The sequence below is a fragment of the Trichomonas vaginalis genome, chromosome VI (genome assembly GCF_026262505.1).
Source record: "Trichomonas vaginalis G3 chromosome VI, whole genome shotgun sequence".
Lineage (NCBI taxonomy): Eukaryota > Parabasalia > Trichomonadida > Trichomonadidae > Trichomonas > Trichomonas vaginalis.
The window spans coordinates 14,547,528-14,564,694 of record NC_067208.1 but is presented as its reverse complement, the minus strand read 5'-3'; the positions used below and the strand labels follow the sequence as shown (position 1 = coordinate 14,564,694).

General features: G+C 32.1%; 5 protein-coding genes and 1 pseudogene across 6 annotated transcripts, besides 1 other annotated feature; 2 read left to right on the top strand and 4 right to left on the bottom strand.

The window, feature by feature from the left end:
* Positions 1-148: 148 nt before the first annotated feature.
* TVAGG3_0865260 (uncharacterized protein) lies at positions 149-954 on the bottom strand (the record flags this gene model as incomplete). The annotated part of the gene is made up of 1 exon (XM_001318920.2): positions 352-954. The coding sequence occupies one exon, from the start codon at positions 952-954 to the stop codon at positions 352-354; it is 603 nt and encodes a 200-aa protein (XP_001318955.1).
* Positions 955-2,648: 1,694 nt separating this feature from the next.
* Positions 2,649-3,950: a mobile genetic element.
* TVAGG3_0865250 lies at positions 2,729-3,854 on the bottom strand (annotated as a pseudogene). Its single transcript has one exon. A coding segment is annotated over exon 1 (1,126 nt).
* A 1,517-nt stretch (positions 3,951-5,467) lies between the features above and the next one.
* Positions 5,468-9,439, bottom strand: TVAGG3_0865230 (ift140/172-related cilium protein family; the record flags this gene model as incomplete). Its single annotated transcript, XM_001318922.1, has 1 exon — positions 5,501-9,439. One exon carries the CDS (start codon positions 9,437-9,439, stop codon positions 5,501-5,503), a length of 3,939 nt encoding a protein of 1,312 aa, XP_001318957.1.
* A 2,247-nt stretch (positions 9,440-11,686) lies between these two features.
* TVAGG3_0865220 (antigen BSP-related family) lies at positions 11,687-14,020 on the top strand (the record flags this gene model as incomplete). Its single annotated transcript, XM_001318923.1, has 1 exon — positions 11,687-13,960. One exon carries the CDS (start codon positions 11,687-11,689, stop codon positions 13,958-13,960), a length of 2,274 nt encoding a protein of 757 aa, XP_001318958.1.
* Positions 14,021-14,071: 51 nt separating this feature from the next.
* On the top strand, positions 14,072-14,485 carry TVAGG3_0865210 (uncharacterized protein; the record flags this gene model as incomplete). The annotated part of the gene is made up of 1 exon (XM_001318924.1): positions 14,226-14,450. One exon carries the CDS (start codon positions 14,226-14,228, stop codon positions 14,448-14,450), a length of 225 nt encoding a protein of 74 aa, XP_001318959.1.
* A 50-nt stretch (positions 14,486-14,535) lies between these two features.
* On the bottom strand, positions 14,536-15,820 carry TVAGG3_0865200 (unfolded protein binding; the record flags this gene model as incomplete). The annotated part of the gene is made up of 1 exon (XM_001318925.2): positions 15,132-15,650. One exon carries the CDS (start codon positions 15,648-15,650, stop codon positions 15,132-15,134), a length of 519 nt encoding a protein of 172 aa, XP_001318960.1.
* Positions 15,821-17,167: the final 1,347 nt, after the last annotated feature.

Here is a 17,167-nt window from a genome sequence, read left to right as displayed (position 1 = left end):
CGAGCAAATTAAGCTATAATATACAATTTATATTATTAGACAATTTTAATAATTACCTATAAGTTCACAATATTCATAATAATTAATATCGAAAACTTATACAAGCTACTTTGCATAAAATTATTTCTCTGGTTATAATATAAAATTACTTGAAACTATTAGCTATCGGTCACTTATATAAATACATAAGAGTTTATTAACAAACAAGATCATATTATGAATGATCATAAAAATATGTATGAATAAGATAAAATAATATATGAAATAACACAAAACTGCTAATGAAATCTTCAAATTAAAGATTGTATTGTGGAAGTCATCAAGCTAACTCTAATAAAGACAAAGTATGAGTTATTCTGCCCATTTACCAACTGCTTCAATATTGTCAATGAATGTATCTAGAGCAGCGTCCAAACCGGCTTCTGGAGGTGTACCGAGAACAAGAGATTTGGCAGTATTCCTTGGATATTGTTTTTCAGGAGATTTCTTAATTCTTATGACAGGTTCACGATGATGATGATCATGCTTCTTTTTCTTTGGCTTGAATCCGAGTGAAACATTGGCATCAGTCATTAAGTTAACTGCAATTGAAGGTCGAATTTCTGATAATTGATTATTTTTCATTTGCTGTACATTGCTTTTATTGTTTACTGTAACAAATGAAATTTTAGGATCAATTCTATGTGGTTGTGTAATTTTAGGATATATTTGACTTAAATTTTCATTTTCGTCGAATTTTGGCTGAGTTGGATAAAATTTCACTGGACTTAAAGCTTTTCTGGCTAAATAATCTAAATATTTTGTTTCACTTTTGAGGTCATCTAAATTCCATCTTGGCTTGCGATGTGATTTTCTATGTTTCTTTTCGGTATAAACAGGCTGTCGTGATAGTTTTGTTTCAAGACGTGCAAATTCAAGTTCTAATAGCTGAAATTGCTTGTCATCCGAATACATTTTGTTGAATTCTAAACGGCTACTTCGGAGATTTTTTTAATAGGAGATGGATAATTTTTTACCATCAGAGCACCATGCTGATAAAATAATCAAAATTGATTTCCTATAAGATTTTCAAATTCTACTCACAATATTTGAAAAATCTTATAACTTTATTGATGAATATCTTATTGTTATAGACTTTACTATTGATACTGTGTCATTTGATACCTATGGACTTAATCAAAATTCATAATTGATATCTGAAATCTTTTTGGTTATTATTTTCCATATGTATAGCATAGCACCATTTTCTCCAAATGAATTTTTAAGATTTTTAATATTTTTAATGTCTGATCAAGACATTCACCCAAATAAATACAGTGAGTTGCGAAGTATCTATAAATATTACATCGATTCATATAATAGGTTGTATCATCTGAAAACGGAAAAAGAAGAAGATTTAAACTCAATTTACAAAATGCTCAAAACAGAACTGATTGATTCAAATAAATATCCTCCGCAAATAATTATGAGAGACATTTTGAATATCATTCCGTATAATAATCGCTATACAAAGTCATATTTATCTCTTGCAAAACTCGTATCTGATGAATATCAAGTAACAGAAGTCAACGATATTTGTATTTGTTCAAACTTCCTGTTTTATAAAGAATATGGCATTAAATTAAACAAATTTGAGGATTTTGAAATAATTAAAACAGAAAATCTTGAAATTCATACAGAAAATACAACTTACAAAGCAATTATGTATAATGACTTAGAAAGATTCATCTCATACACAGAAAGAGAAGAATTTGATGATGATCAAACACTTAAAAGCAAATTATATCCAGACTCTTATAATGGATATTCATTACTTGAATTATGTTGTTACCACGGAGCAGTTGATTGTTTCAAGTTATTAAGAACGAAATTTAACTCAGAAATAACTCAAATATGTCTCCAATTTTCATTTTTAGGAGGAAATCCAGAAATCATGAGTGAATGTTTGAAATATAAAAAACTAAATCAAGATTGCATGATTTATGCAATTATTTCACACAACATTGATTTTGTTACATTCTTGATGAATGAATGCAGTATAGAGATCGATTTACTGTATTGCGGGTTATATAAAAATCTTGAATCATTTTTTGTTTATTTCGATCAAACAAATGATTTTAACAAATGCTTTGTTTGTTCAACTATATTTGGCATATCATCTCTTTGCAAGTATTTAATTTCACTTGGTGCAAATATCAATGAAAAAGGCGAAAAAGGAAAAACCGCTCTTCATATTGCTGCAGAAAACAATAGTAAAGAAATAGCTGAACTTCTTATTTCACATGGTGCAAATATCAATGAAAAAGATATTTTTGGGCAAGCCGCTCTTCATAAGGCAGCATATAAAAATAGTAAAGAAATAGCCGAACTTCTTATTTCTCATGGCGCAAATATTAATGAAAAAGATGGATTGGTAAAAAAAGCTCTTCATACCGCTGCAAATAATAATAGAAAAGAAACAGCAGAAGTGCTTATTTTACATGGTGCAAATATCGATGAAAAAAATAATTTTGGGCAAACCGCTCTTCATAAGGCAGCACTGAATAATAGTAAAGAAATAGCCGAACTTCTTATTTCACATGGTGCAAATATTAATGAAAAAAATAAAGATGAAAGAACAGCTCTTCATATTGCTGCATTATATAATATAGGGTGTCCAAAGGTGTGTTTAGCACAAACCTGAATACTGCGAATAGAAATAAACAAGTTACATATATATAAAGTTTATTTAAATATAATCACCATTGGATTCAATCACGCGTTCGCAGCGATCGATCCAGGCTTGAAAGACACGCTTTAAATCATCATGAGAAAATTGCTCAAATTGCTCTCTTACAAAAATTTCAAGATCATCTGGACTCGCGAATTCGCGTCCTTCAGCTCTCTTTTTTAGCGTGCCGAATAAATAAAAGTCAGAGGGTGCAATATCAGGTGAATAAATTGGGTTTGTAACAACTTTGACATTGTTTTCCACCAAGTAATTCATTACCTTATGACTTTTGTGAACTCTTGAATTATCAAAATGAATTGCAAACTTTTGTTTTTGTTGTTTGGATTTCTCAAACTCATCAGAATTGATAATTTGAGTAAGAACATTGTCAATTAGATACTGAGCATTCATCGTATTAGGTTTTTGAAGAATATCAATTGCGATGATGTCATTCACGCCCCAAAAAACCGACAACATCATCATTGGTGTGTCAATTTTTTTCTTCGGGAATGTTTGCGGATTTTCATCCTTCGGGATCCACATGATTTTGGCTTCTGTTGCATATTGAAACCAAGACTCGTCCCCTATTACTAAAAAGCGAAACTTCTTGGATTGATACGCACCCAATATAGAGAGGAGCTCTTTCGAAGATTGGACTCTAGATTTTTTTTGAAACTGAATTAAGGTTTGCGGAACCCAACGTGTATACGCTAGTTTGTAGTTCAAATAATGTGCAGATAATAACTGACTGTTGTACGTGGTATCTTTGTCATCTCCTCTATCCTTCTGAGTGATGCTCTTGGGTCTTCATCTAGCGCTTGAAGAATTGCTTTGATTTTTCTTTGATCCGGCGATTTTTTGTCAATTTTTATGATGGGCGCCTTTTTGTTCATGAAGTGATACATCCTAACATGATACGTTACAGTGGAATAGCTAGGAGCATCCATACCGAAGCATTATACCAATGTCTCGTAGATTTTTTACAGTCTTTGCATTTTTTTGCAAGAGCGAGGATGTTTTCTTTATGATTCATTAAAAAAATGAAAAAAATCCCGCCAAAATTTCCCGCGAAACCGCCTCTTGTCTCAAAATTCATTTTATATCCCGGCATGGCGCCAAAATACAACTTACTCATCATATACATATATTCATATTTTTTATTATATATTTATAATCAGCATATATCTCCTTTAATAGTCTCATATAGAGCGCTGTGCTAAACGCACCTTTGGACACCCTATAGTAAAGATGTTGCTGAACTTCTTATTTCACATGGTGCAAATATTAATGAAAAAAATAAAGATGAAAGAACAGCTCTTCATATTGCTGCATTATATAATAGTAAAGATGTTGCTGAACTTCTTATTTCACATGGTGCAAATATCAATGAAAAAGATATTTTTGGGCAAGCCGCTCTCCATTTTGCAGCATATAAAAATAGTAAAGAAACAGTCGAACTTCTTATTTCACATGGTGCAAATATTAATGAAAAAGATGGATTGGAAAAAACAGCTCTTCATATCGCTGCAAATAATAATAGAAAAGAAACAGCAGAAGTTCTTATTTCACATGGTGCAAATATCAATGAAAAAGGTGAATATGGAACTACCGCTCTTCATATTGCGGTATTGGATAATAGAAAAGAAGCAGCTGAATTTCTTATTTTACATGGTGCAAATATCAATGAAAAAGATATTTTTGGGCAAGCCGCTCTCCATTTTGCAGCATATAAAATAGTAAAGAAACAGCCGAGCTTCTTATTTCTCATGGTGCAAATATTAATGAAAAAGATAAAGATGGACAAACAGCTCTTCATATTGCTGCAGATAGTAATAGTAAAGAAACAGACGAGCTTCTTATTTCACTTGGTGCAAAGAAATGATTTTAAAGATTAAAAATGGAACACTGCTCTTTAAATTGCAGCAGTAAATCTTAATTAATATTTGACTAAACTATTTATTTCACGTTATCCATCATATAAAGTTCCTAGATGTAGAGACTCAGTTTTTAGAAATAACGATGGGAATCTCCAAAATATTGAACTCTTATTATATATATAAGTTTACATTCAGCATTTCTAGCCTGAGAAAAGGACTTTTATTTAGGATATATATTGAATAGATCATCAGATGTTTAACTTGGGGCTTAGGATTAAAATTGTGCAATTTCTTTCTTTTCTATAAGAGTACACTTATCACATTCTGACATGAATTTGCGAAATCATTAAATCTTTATTGGAATAGCAAAAAAGTATCACAATCATACTAGACATCATATATTAACTTTTACATTTAAATCGCAAATTTCTATGGTAAAAAATTATGAGCGCATACTTAATTCTTTATGGGATCTCATCCATATAGGCTATTCCTGTACTCCATAGACGATACAAACAATATGAAACAAATATATCACCGTAAATAAAAGAAGATAAGAGCTCACACAACAATAAGGTTTTATGTCTGTTTCAAAAAATGCACAAAAACGATTATTTAAAATTGAATTGGCACTTTATTTGCTTATTTGTAAAATTTTGGAATTGATCATCATTAAAAATGAAATCAATTAATAAAGTATAGCAACAACTGCATATGCAAAAAATATAAAAGAAAAAATACATTCATTTTTGACTACTTTATGCTGATTAGTTTTTAAATACACTAATAATGCACAGATTGAATGTACAATAATTTTTTTTGGATTTGCAGGAAAACCCATACAATAAAACTTTTTTTTATCTAATATTTTTTTAATTATATACAAACAATATCTATAAAAAACAAAAATCTCTTAAATATCTTCAATGTCTTCTACAGAATCATAGTCATTTTTGTCACCTTTAAATTCATATTTCTTTCCATTTGCTTCATAAACTTTTCTGATAACTTCTATTTCGAAGTGTTTTTCTAATTCAAGACCATTTGATTCCAAATCAGATATAATCTTGAAAGCGGATTTAAAATTATTCTTTGTTATGTAGCATTTCGCCAAAACAACGTAAACATCATCTGTTTTGACGTATTCTTCAATTTGTGGATCTTTCAACATATCAACACATATTCCCATCGATTTTGCACTCGTTTCTGGATCATTGCAAAGATTATTCGCAATCAAAAATGAATCAATAACATTTATCGATCTTTCAATATCACTTTTTGACTTCACTTCACTTACAGATTTTTGGAAATTTTCCAAGATCTTTTTGAGCAAAACCAAGACATTTTCGTAATTTCCATTTTCTCTTTGATTGTTTATATGGAAATTATAAAAATTAAAGAGGTTTTGGACCATATTTGTTTTCTTGTATATTTCTTCAACAGTACGAAACTCCTTTGAGTCGATTCCGATGTCTAGAGTCTGCAAGTAATTCGCGCAAATCAAGTAACAGTCTTTTTTCTTCATCATCTTCAACATTTTGATAACTTTATCGGTATCGCCTGTTTTTATGATGCATTGGAGAGCTTCTGGGTACTTCCTGATCTTTATGTATATCTTAGAAGCGAGTTGGTTCTGTTGTTGAATTTCGCATATTTCTGCAAACTTCAAATACATGTTTTCGTCCAAGTTTTGGTCAATAAGGGACAAAATCTCTTTCTCTTCAAGCGAAATATGGTGGGATTTGCAGAGATCTAGGACATCATCAAATTTCTTGGCGAATAAAAGACATTTGGCGCATGAATTCCATCTGTCTGATTCCGCAAAATAATGGGAACATTGAACTAATATTTTTGGATTCATTTCGGGAGAAAATTTTTCCGAAATTTCTTCCAAAGCATCGTATTGCTTAAGTTCGAAGCATAAACTAAGGGCTTTGGAGATATTCCCGCAATGTGAATACATCAAAATGGCATTTTTTGTCATGTTTAATGACGAAAACCATTCTGCAGCGCGAAGAACTAATTGTTTGGGGCTGGAGAATGATAATTGGATAACATCATCGATCATCATCTTCTCCATGGCGTATTTCATGGCTTGGCCAAACTGTTTCGCGTTTTTAAACAATTCAATAATTTTTTGTTTCAATTCCCCTGCAATTTCGTGGTTTTCTGTTTCACTACGCTCTATATGTTCAACTCTATCTATCAAATATCGTGCTAAACAGCAGAAATCAGATGGTTTTCGTGCATTTTTTACAAATTTCATCGCATCTTCCCATCTTTTGAGTAGAACAAGGAGTCTGATGTGCTCACAGTCGTTCTTTGCTTCGAGATACATCGCTAGAGCGTATTCATAGTTCTTTATCGCTTCAAAATACCGTGCACAATATAATTTTATTTTGTTTGAAGCTGATAGAGGGTTTTTCTTGAGGAAATCAAATACTACTTGAGGTCCTAAACTCATTGCAAGTCTTGGAATCTCGTTTTCAAGAGTTTGTGAGAGATTATAATGTTCAATCGCTTTTTCGTAGTTTCCAATGATTTCATTGTAGCGTCCAACCTCGTAGTGAACTCTTTTGAGTACCATCCTTGCGTTAAGAGTCGAATTACGTATGGATTCTTCGAAATTTCCCAAACTTAATTCGATATCAGACAAAATATCGTATCTTTTCGAGCTGATTGCAATGCTTTTTGCTTCGTTATACAGTTTTAATGCAATTGCAGTTAAAATACTTGATCTATCTCTGTCTGTTTTGTATTTTGAAATTATTATCGAAAAAGGATCTTTGATCTTTGACAAACAAAGGGCTGCAAGGTCTATACGGTCTGATTGGCATGCAATGAGAGCTAGCGATCGCCATGTTGCTGAGTTATCTGTCCATTTTATGGAATCAAACGCGTCGTCAATACTTCCTGTGCATAAATTGTAATTAAAGTCAAGAATAGCACGTTTCGTGTCTTCGGAAATTTCATCGACACCTTCAAATTGTGGCAAAATTTGAGAAAACGGTTTTTTATCGTTGTCGAAAAGGAAAACATAAGGAATATTAAGATATTTCAACAACGAATGGGTTGGTATATCGAATGACTGCTGGAGAAAGATGTCCCCTTTATTACTAATAAATATTGGAATGATAACTTCGCTTTTTAGCTGTCCAGAGATATCTTTCGGTGATGCTTGAATACAAAGCAGTCTTTGATCTTCCTCGTCCCATGAACATGTTATAGGAAGTCTGCCTGATAAGTTTACAGTGACAGTTCTGTCTAATTGAGGAATATGAATATAAAGATTTTCATCTCTTTGCCAAATTCCATCTTTGAATACATCAATAATAAAAGAAACGAATTCTCCACTACAGCTTCCTTTCATTTCCCTGATTAAAATGTCTTTTTTCTCATCTTTGAAATTTAATGCTGAAGAGAATATATTTTTTGGCTGTCTACGCGTTAAATCATATGTATTGATAGTGTAGTCTTCGAAAAGAACAGTTAAGTACTTCCCAAACAAAGAAAATAATATTGAATTTAAAGGAAGCGAAACTGTTTGTTTTACAACACCTTGGAGGTTTCTCACCTCGATATTCTTCTCATTTACAGTGTATATGGCCTCTCCAACCATTCCTGAGTACGATTTACATGAAAATCTCGAAATTGATGCGAAAGAATTGTTTTGTTCCATGAAAATTTCGCATCTCTCTGGTGAAGAACATAATAAACTGCTATCTGACTTACTAATCTTCGATCCAATTGCGATATTAAACTTTTCATCCGCATAATTTAAAATTCCTGGCGAATTTTCGAATACAGTTGTTCTCAAAAGAGGGGCCATGGACAAATAAACCCTGAAAATTAATTGAGAAGGTCTGTTTTCACATAAAAATATGGCATTTTCATAATTATGTGACCAATGGACTGATTTAACATTGATATTCATATCTGTTAAAACAGGAGTAGCCCAACTAGACTGATTAATGTATCCTTTGAAGTTTGATTTTATCTGATACAAAGATCCGTCATTTAGAACAGAAATAATGGAATAAGTGTAAGGATCATATGATATAGATATAGGATATTGTTCATTTTTGAGACGAATGATCTTTGATTCTTCATTTTCTAAATTATAAATCATTATTTGACCTTTTGTTTGTATTGCAATGTGGGAAAGATCAATTTGGGTAACTAATACAGGCCCATCTCCTATTTTGGATGTAGTAAGTCTATTTTTGTTAAATGGAAATTTTTTGGTCAAAATCTCTCCTTCTTTTGTAGTAAATATGATTGAATTATCACGTAAAACATTAACAGTTTCAAAATCTGTTTGTATTTGTAAGATTTCATCAGGTTCTTGATATAATGATTCAAATAAATACAAAGATTTGTATTTTGATAGAAAAATTAATGAAGGCTTGTCTAAGTAAAGCCATTGAATGTTAGTAATTGAAATATTGAATTTCTTTTGTACAATTAATTCTGGAATTTCTCCTTCACAATTCCAAATGCAAAAACAACCAGAATCATCAAATGTGTAAAACATTTCATTGATAGGAGACCATTTTATTTCAGAAATGGCTGCAGAATGAACTAATTTTGCTTGAAATAGTGCAGAATAATGATATATTTTCAAATCTCCCGACGAAAAACCAATCGCTAACTTATTTGAGATATTGCTATAGGAAAGGAATGATATGCTTGTTAACAAATTTAATACTTTATCTTCGATTTCTTCTCCGCGCTGGTTTAGTATGTGTATGATAGAAGAACTATCTAGAACTGCACATGTAGTACATGAATTCGACCAAGAAATGTGTTTAATTGATAAAGATCTACCAATTTCTTGGTGAACATAATCCATTTATTATTTTTTTTATACCCGATCGACAAGTTTGTGTTCATGTGGCTTGGAAAGAGACACTCTGAAATGGGTACTTTAACAGGAAATAAAGCTTTTGAGGAGTTTCTAACAATAAACAACTTTTTGAGATTATGCTTTTACTAATTTCATGCCAATAGTTCGAAATTTGGAATTTAGAAACCATTTGAAGAGCAGGAATATTATTACTCTATTATTTGCTCTCTATATGAACTCAAATGTCAATGAAGTTAGGAAAGATTAACCGAGTCATGATCATGGAAAGGCAATGATGCACACATAGCATTATCATAGATATTATAGCTTCTTCGGTAATTCATCCTCGATTAATGTCTTATCTAATGAATTAAAAAATCATTTTCTTGCAGAAGAATATTTATTTCATAAATTATGGAGTTATCTCTCAGCGTTTGATATGCAAGTATATTCTTTTATAGTTTTAACGATGTCTGTGCACTGTTTTTGACGGTCTAATATTACTCCTCGTTCATTGCCTTTGGATATAGAATAAATTTGAGAAGAATTAAATTTCCCATGGGAATTCATTAATGCAGACAAGTTAATGGCTGATCTTAATTGTTGAGAATAGCCATATATATTATTCTATGCACCAATTTAAATTTTAAGGGTATAGCCTTAAAGAGATAAAAATAACCTTAAACAATATATTTTCAGATCAAATTTTTATTTCATATGAAAAATCGGATCAATAGAAATTAACCAAGCATAGATTCACCAAAATTAGTTAACGATAGTATACCTGGTGCTCAAGTATTAGTAACTCGTGTCAGAAATCAATATACCTTCGATTATCCTTGCCTCTCAAGTTCAGATTGCATAGATTATACATTTGTTCTTGAACCGGGCGCATACAAATTCGAATTATACGGAGCATCTGGTGGATCTGTCACAAATAAAGTTTCATCATATCGCTTTGCAAATAACAGCTGCATATCTAATGAGATTGTTAAACAACATAATGGAAATACAGAATGCTATCAAGCTTCCAGCATAGGGGGTGCTGGTGGCTTTATTTCGGGCATAATCACCCTAAATAAACCAACCATCACTTTTCTTACTGTTGGCGGTAAAGGAAATTATTCATATAAAATCAAAGCAGAAAACACAGAAGAATGCTATAAAACAGAAAATTTGATAAAAGTGGCTATGGTGGCGGTGGAAGCTCTGCAAATTATTATAGTCTTCCGCAAGGTAATATTAAACACGGTACAGGGAGTGGCGGTGGTCAAAGCGCTGTCAAATTTCTAGAAAATGACCTCTGGCACCGCGTGATTGTGAGCGGTGGTGGAGGAGGTTGTGATGATTCTTTTGGTACATTTGGAGGTGATGAAGATGGATCTGGAGGTGCTGGTGGAAATTTGACTGCTCAAGGTTGGTTCCAAAACGGAAAATTAGTCTCAAATTTCTTGGCGACCTCCTCATCAGGCTTCACTTTTGGAACAGGTGAAGCAGCCAGATACGGTGCATCTTTGAACTCGAATGCTGTAAAAAATAGTTATCATGCTGATAACGCGGGCGCTGGTGGTGGTTGGTTTGGTGGTTTTGCTTCTCAAGCTGGGAATGCAGGTGCTGGCGGTGGAAGTTCGTGGGCTTTGACATACGATGCTTTTATTCCAAGCGGACTTATCAATGCAGCAGATGAATTTTATCAAGGAATAAAATCCAAAAAATATGCTTTTACTAAACAGTCCGGATATTTATTTGAAGAAGTCGAAAATGTTCCAGGAATATGGAATGGTAATGGTCGTATAATCATTACCATTTTGGGTCGATTCTCATATCCATCCTGCTCAAGCAGAATTTATTTAAGTATAAATTTACTTCTTATTTGTTTATTTATGAATTAAACATTATTGTTTTTTATATTCAATCAACTCATGTATATTAAAACCTTTCAACACTGAGGGTAATAAATAAAATTCTGATTTGATAAATTTCAACCATATTTCTTGGATTGTATAAAATGCCATTGATGCCTTATAAATGAACAATCTAATGACATGCTGATCACTCTCCAATAAAATCAATTTTTTTGAAATTGCTTTTCAATCAATATCTCCTTCATTTCTGGCGCAGCGTATATGGTTATCGTGTTGATTGTAAACATTATGCTATGAAATGCTTCTAATAGTTAAAATTTCTTCCGCGATATTTCAAATATTTCATTGAATTTGAGATATAAGACGGAATAATAATTAAACAAACTATATGCTGCTTTTTATTTTTACGATCTACAAGATCGATGAAGACTTTGAAGTTGGAAAGAACTATACCATAGGTATTTCAAACCCATTAGAGAAGTACAATATTTCTTTTAATGCCGAAAATGAAGAAAATATGAAAATTATTGATTTATCAATTACATCTCCAGATTTATTTCGCGAGATTAGGATTGGCGATAAAGTAATTTTTAAGAATTGCTCAATTCCAATTAGATCAATCTCGGAACTTTCGTTGCGAAATATCAAAATTCCAATAATGATATTTCCTACTTCACTCACGACGCTTAGCTCATACTTTGCAGCAGATTCCTTTATTGATAACATTGATTTGTCAAAAACAAATGTAGATATAATTCCGAATTACGCTTTTGCTGATACGAAATATACAAAAGAAATAGGATTACCGAAGATCTCAAAGTTAATCTCGGAGTTCGCCTTTCTAAATTGTGTTAAATTGTCAAAAATTTCGATTCCTCATGATTGTGATATAGATAGTGCTAATTCTGGTTTTTATAATTGTTCAGAACTCAAAACAGCCGATTTATCGCATGCAAAAATTTCAAAAATTCCAAGATTTTTATTTGCAAATTGTTTTTCACTCGAAAATGTAATACTCCCTGAAGTACAGCAGGTAAGTGAATTCGCTTTCCTAAATACAAAAGTTTCCGCGGAGCCATTACAAAGAATCAAAAATTTTGATGATTATGCCTTCGCCGGAATTCTTAGTCACTTCGAAATTACTCTTCGCCTTCAAAGGATCCCAAAAGGATTACTTATGGACTGTGAAAATCTCCAAAAAGTTTCTTTTTCGAAATCTGTCGAAGTGATCGAAGATTTTGCATTTAAGAACTGCATCTCACTCAGAATTATTGAAGTACCAGAAAACTCAGAGTTACAATCGATTGGAATTGAGTCATTTCAAAATACAAAAGCTCTTGAAGAAGTTTCATTATTGAACATGAAAGTTAATATGATATACGACAAGGCTTTTATGGGTAGTGGTATTAAGTCATTTACTCCTTCTAATTTTCTGAATGAAATTTCTGATTATGCGTTTTCAAATTCATCTATTGAAATATTCATCGGAAAACCAGAACTCACTCGATTGCATCCAGGATGTTTTATGGGATCATCATTATCTGCTGTAGATTTGAGATCATCAAAAAAGATTTTACAATTACCGGCCATGGCGTTCAAAGATTGCCTTTCCCTTGAACTAGTTTATCTTCCTGCTAACGATTTGATCTTAGGAGCATCCATTTTTGAAAATTGTATTTCCTTAGCTTCAATGGTCTTCGCGAAGTCTGTTTCCTTCGAATCCAAGACATTTTACAACTGTACAAACCTTCAGTTCGTTCTATTTTCCGAAATAAAAGGAATGACGTCTCGATTTGGTTATCATTTCGCTTATTGCTCCAAAATACGGATAATTGGAGGCGTTAACTCAGAAGTAAGTCCTAGTGAGCCAATGATTAACTTCACAGCGATCAATTTCCATGTAATTAAAGATTATTCTTTTATGAACTGCACAACAATCAAAACTGTTATTCTAGGACCTCAAAGGGAGCTTGGAGATTACCTGTTTTGGGGCTGTTCAAGCCTAAATTCCGTTGATCTTTCTAAAACAGCAATTCAAAGAATTTCTACAGGAATGTTCCTAGGTTGCACCAACCTGAAATTCTTGTATTTGCCTCCTGGCTTCCAATCCTTCGCTCAATTTTCACTTCATGGAGTTGATAAAATTTTATTTTGGTATTGCGGCCGAAATGACCTTACTTTCGAGTACAACGCGTTGGATGGTCTCACAGAATACGAGTTTTTCGCAAGCAACAATGTAAAACTCAACGTTTCAACACCAAATAAAATTGAACGCTGCTGGGATCAACAAACACCATCTTATAACAACCCAACGCGATCTCCTAAAATTATAACAGATAATGGTAGGTCAAATCCTCCAGAAGTTCATAAATATACACCAAGACAAACAGAAAAAGTAACTCCGAACAATTATTCGGCCAGTATTCCACGGGTGAAGTCTGGATTCGGACCAAGTTTGTATCAAGGAAGAAAGAAACCAGTAGTTGTCACAAAAATCACTATAATTATTATTTCTTTATTTTTTGTTTGCGCTTTCTTGCCTTCTATTTGCATTGCTATTAGAATATGCAAGAATAGAAGGATTGAGCATATCAAAGACCAAAATGATGAGAAATCTCTTGTTAATAATTCATATTTCGATTACAAAGCAGAAATTGATTAATGTTTATTCGTGTATTTGTTTTGTTATAAAATAGATATTTTATATTTTAATTCATCTGTTTTTCTTTTAAAATAACATTTTGATTCAAGATGAAATGTAGTGTAATATAAACATTAATCTTCTAGAATTTGGGTATTAATGATCTATGAGAGTAATCTGAGAATTAATTCTCTTTGGAATTCTTTCTCCCCCATTTTTTTTTTGGAATTTATTGAGTGGAATGTGGAAAAAAAAATCTTCAAAATTCCAACAAAAAATCAAAAAAATGGATGTTGGTGAAATAGATCAATTTAGAAGGAAATTTCATTACGTTACAGATATTGTTTCCATACAGAAACCTTACTCGAGTCCTGATGAAAGTGCTGACTACGAACCTTACACCCATATTGATGGAATCTCTGTTCATCTTAATCCAAAACATATACCGAGAATGCAAATCATGATGGTTTGCAACGAAGAAGATTTGGAAAACAATGTTCCTCCAGATTAAGTTCAAAAATGACAAAATTTTAAACTAAAGCTCTCAATTTTTTTTCCAAACAAATGGTTAAGGTCGATGAAAAAATGAGCGTTTTAAAAAACCGCCGTTTGAGAGGAAAATTGAGAGCCCCGATGTATACTTTTTGACATTGTCAAAAACTTTGAAAGGACCAAAAAAATTTTAGTGTCAGAAAGTTTACAAATGTATACTTTCTGACAAACAGACTCTCAGAAAGTACTCAAACTGCGGTTTTTAATTTCCGCACTTTTTTTGGCGACCTTATAGGAAAAATTATTTTTTGTTGAATGCTAGGCAATGATCAGAACTCATCCAAGGGAAGATCATAATTGGTATTTTTACTCTCTATCGTTGCGAGCGTGAGCGCGCGAATGTCAAAAATTGCTCGCCGAGCAGCTCCCCATAATTATGGCTATCGTCTTGCATGTATAGACAAGAGTCTTATACTCCCTATATTATAATGCCAAAGCACTTAATATTTATGAGATCGATATATGATATAATTTAAGATTAAATATTTCAAAGTGTATCTTATATCAATTTAAAACAAAAGCTAATTTCATTTATATTCATCATATTTCAAGAAGATCATAATTTTGATAGAGAAAAAAGAGTAAAACTCCTATTAGTTAAAATAATCTTTATTAAGTATTTTGTTGTGATCGAAGAATTTTAGTTCTTTCCTGCGGCAGCTGCAGCAATTTGATCCTTAAGCTCTGGATGTTGTTCTTGGAGCTTCTTAAGCATCTCCATATTCTTGAGTTCGTCTGTTGTTGGCTGTCCCATTGCCTTTGCGCGCTGATCATACATCATTTTCTCTACTGTTTGGCGTGTTTCTGGATCTAAGTCTTCGAGTTTGCTGTTCTCTGGAACGCACTTTGTAGTATCGATCTGTTCATCGCCCTCGATAACATTAGCCCACCATTTCTGGCCAGTCTTCTTGATAAGATTGACTTGGATTTCGCGGCCATCTTTGGAATCTTGGATACTCCATGATGACTCACTTGGAACAACTGGCTCAGAAAGTTGGCCATCGACGATTGGTGTCTGATTCTTAACACCAACTATTAAATGATCCTTTGTAATTTTGCAATTAACCATTTTACTTGGTATGCCTTTCTCAACTTTAACATAAACTGTGACATCTTCTAATGTCTGATCCCAAGTGTAGTTTTTTCCTTTGTATTCCATCTTAAGTAGCCGGATGACATGTGATATAAAAAATAAATCAAATTTAAAAATTTCCCTAGAATTATGAGCATTCCCTTTTTGCTTGCGCCACAGAAAATGCAAATATTAATCGTCAAACAAACTTAACAAGATTAGGAATTTCATCTTTAAAAGCCACGACTTATCTGGCATTTTACAGTCATTTCCATCTTGACTGGTGAGGTGAATGCTTGAACTTTGATCAAAATTTCAGAATTGATATCATTTCAAAAGTTTATCAAGCAGAAACTTTTCAAAAGCAGAAACGTTGATTTGCACCAAGAATCAGATGGTTGCATGTGAATAGATTTATCACCTTCATTCTGTGAGTTTGTGAGGACATCCTATATTTTAGTTGATTTGTTAGCTTCTCTCAAAGACAAAACTTCACACAGTCTATTCATCAGGGCTTGTCAGCAAATAAGAAATATTACACTCGAACAGCAGAATATATTTCAGAAGATCAATTGCAACTATTATTAACTACTGAAATATGAAGAGATTTCTTTTAGGCTATCAGAACCAAAAAATAAGAGGTACGACTGTTTCCTTACTATTGAATGAATAATATAGTTTTCTCCATCAGGTAATATGAATATGAAGGAGTAAATCCGATTTGAAACTGTTCAAGAAAGATTCGAAAGAATGAAAAGCTTTGTGTTTACTTGAGGAAAATAAGATACGGTTGATATTAATTTTTTATTTAAGAACACTGATAAGTTTTTAAAGCTTTTTGATAGGGATATGCATACTTTGCACTAGGTTTTCCTATTGCTAGGAGCATGGCTAGCTGATAAGCTATTGGAGAATTCATTATCGAAATAACAATGAATATTTTATTAAAGAGAAATATAGCAAATATGATAAGATTAAGTACAAATAATCCAACTCTTTCGATGATTTTCAAAAGTTTGTATTGAAAAATTTTGAAAAAGCTGATATTTTATGAAAGTAAGGAGGACATTTAACAAGAGTATATTAGAAGATAAATATGTACTGAACAAATTAAAGAAATATGAAAGAATTCATTTCAAAGCAAAATTGGATAAAATAAGATTGAATTCAATTACTGTACTTTTAAAAGATAAATCCTAAGTCTCATCACACTTTTCAATGCTCGATTTTTAAAAACTGTTTAAAAATGGAGCTTATATTGAAATAGTGTAGGGACTAAAAATTGCCACTCAATCCTCTGAAAAGTCTGAGGTAATTTGCAAAATTCATAAGGACGATCGGAATTGGGAATTACAAACATTGAAAAAATAAAAGATTGAGAGAAAATTATAGAATAATTAATTATTATCAGCATACAATATTAGATAAAAATGCACGTCAAAATTTTGAATATTGACTATCCAAAATTGAGGGCTAAAAAACAATGAAGTAAAATTGTGAGAATAAAAAATGCCAATCCATGGTTCTTGATCGCGAAACTATGTAAGAGCATTTATGTCACATCCGAAAATGTTTTTTGAGACCACTTATATGTTGGAAAAAAC